Below are 1372 nucleotides of genomic sequence, written 5' to 3' on the forward strand. Positions count from 1 at the left end.
CCAATCGTCTCCCATTCCCCCAAGCTAAAGGCAGTCGGATCCATTTTTGTGGTACATTCATGGATAGGAATACCCTTAGACAGGAATAAATTCCAGCGCTATGACTGCTGAGGGATCATCTGTAAAGTGCGACATAAAAATGAACCCACGTCATGATAATTCATGTGAGCCACACGTATTACTGCTTTGGATGTGGTGCACCCAAAATAGATCTCGACGCTAATGAAGCGCCGCTATCATGAAATGCTTGTGACTCCGCACACGGAGTCTCTGACATGAAATGAAGGTTGTCACCTCAGTGTAACACGTGATCGGAAATGTCATGGCTACTAGTATTATAACTCTGCGTATTCAATGCCATGACATACTCTGTGTTGCACCTAAAAACACTTGGTTTGGGTATCCGACCTCGGATCTTGGCTTTAGTATCGGTGCCATTGATTTGAAAATCTTGCAACTTGATCCTGATTTCTTGGCTCACTTCCGGATTCGCCTCTCAACCAGCAGCTCTCCCAAGTCTCCCTCTCCACAGCATTATGAAGTTCTCGACCGTCTTCACCGCCGCCGCCGTCGCCGTCCTGTGCCTGCTGCAACCGTCGGCCGCCGAGGAGCAGGCCTCTGTGCACCTTCGTGTCCACACCGTCGAGCAGAGCCCCAACGGCGCTATCTGCTACCTGGACTGCCCGACGGGCCAGCACTGCCCGCGTGGTGAGAACAAGTGCCGTGCCCCCACTGGCAACCAGTGCTTCAACCCGGCCACGAGCCTCTTCCGCGAGGGCTGCGACCCCGGCTTCAAGTGCGACAAGGGCAAGTGCGTGTACAAGAAGTAAACCCTCGTGCCATCAAGAGTGCAAGATGACATGTAAGACGTCGCCCGAGTGTGCTATAGTCTCTATCCTCCTTCCTCTGTCCATATAAGCTCTGTAATGGGCAATACAGTTTCATTTTGCATCAATTAACATCCATGACTCTTGACTTGCCCATATCTACACCTCCCATCACGACACTTTCCGGTGTTTTAAGATGCATCTGAAGCGATGCACTCCTCCACACGCTCGCAGTGCAGGTTCTTGACTATGGCTCCAACTGTTGTGATACCTGATACGTATTCTGCTGGTGAACGTATTGCATGCACCTAATCACCTCGAGTCGAGTCTCTCCTACTGATTTCGCGACCAACACCGTCGACAGGAAACAACAGAGAACTCGCCAAGCCATTTCAAAACTTAACTAACTTCGTGATTGAACTCAGGCACTAGCAAACAGTGCAAGAGGGAAGTCTTGTTGGATTCCAACTTGGAAGGATTTGCAAGGCAGGCACAGGTCTCGTTCAATGAGACCCTGATGCCTTGTGGTCCCTGATTTATTCTAC

The 1372-nt window shown here is 50.4% G+C and overlaps 1 protein-coding gene across 1 annotated transcript; it reads left to right on the top strand.

Annotated features, from left to right (window-relative positions):
- Window positions 1–536: 536 nt before the first annotated feature.
- On the top strand, window positions 537–830 carry PPTG_19803 (hypothetical protein; the record flags this gene model as incomplete). Its single annotated transcript, XM_008918360.1, has 1 exon — window positions 537–830. The coding sequence occupies one exon, from the start codon at window positions 537–539 to the stop codon at window positions 828–830; it is 294 nt and encodes a 97-aa protein (XP_008916608.1).
- Window positions 831–1372: the final 542 nt, after the last annotated feature.

The sequence above is a fragment of the Phytophthora parasitica genome (genome assembly GCF_000247585.1).
Source record: "Phytophthora parasitica INRA-310 unplaced genomic scaffold supercont2.189, whole genome shotgun sequence".
Classification (NCBI taxonomy): Eukaryota; Oomycota; class Peronosporomycetes; order Peronosporales; family Peronosporaceae; genus Phytophthora; species Phytophthora nicotianae.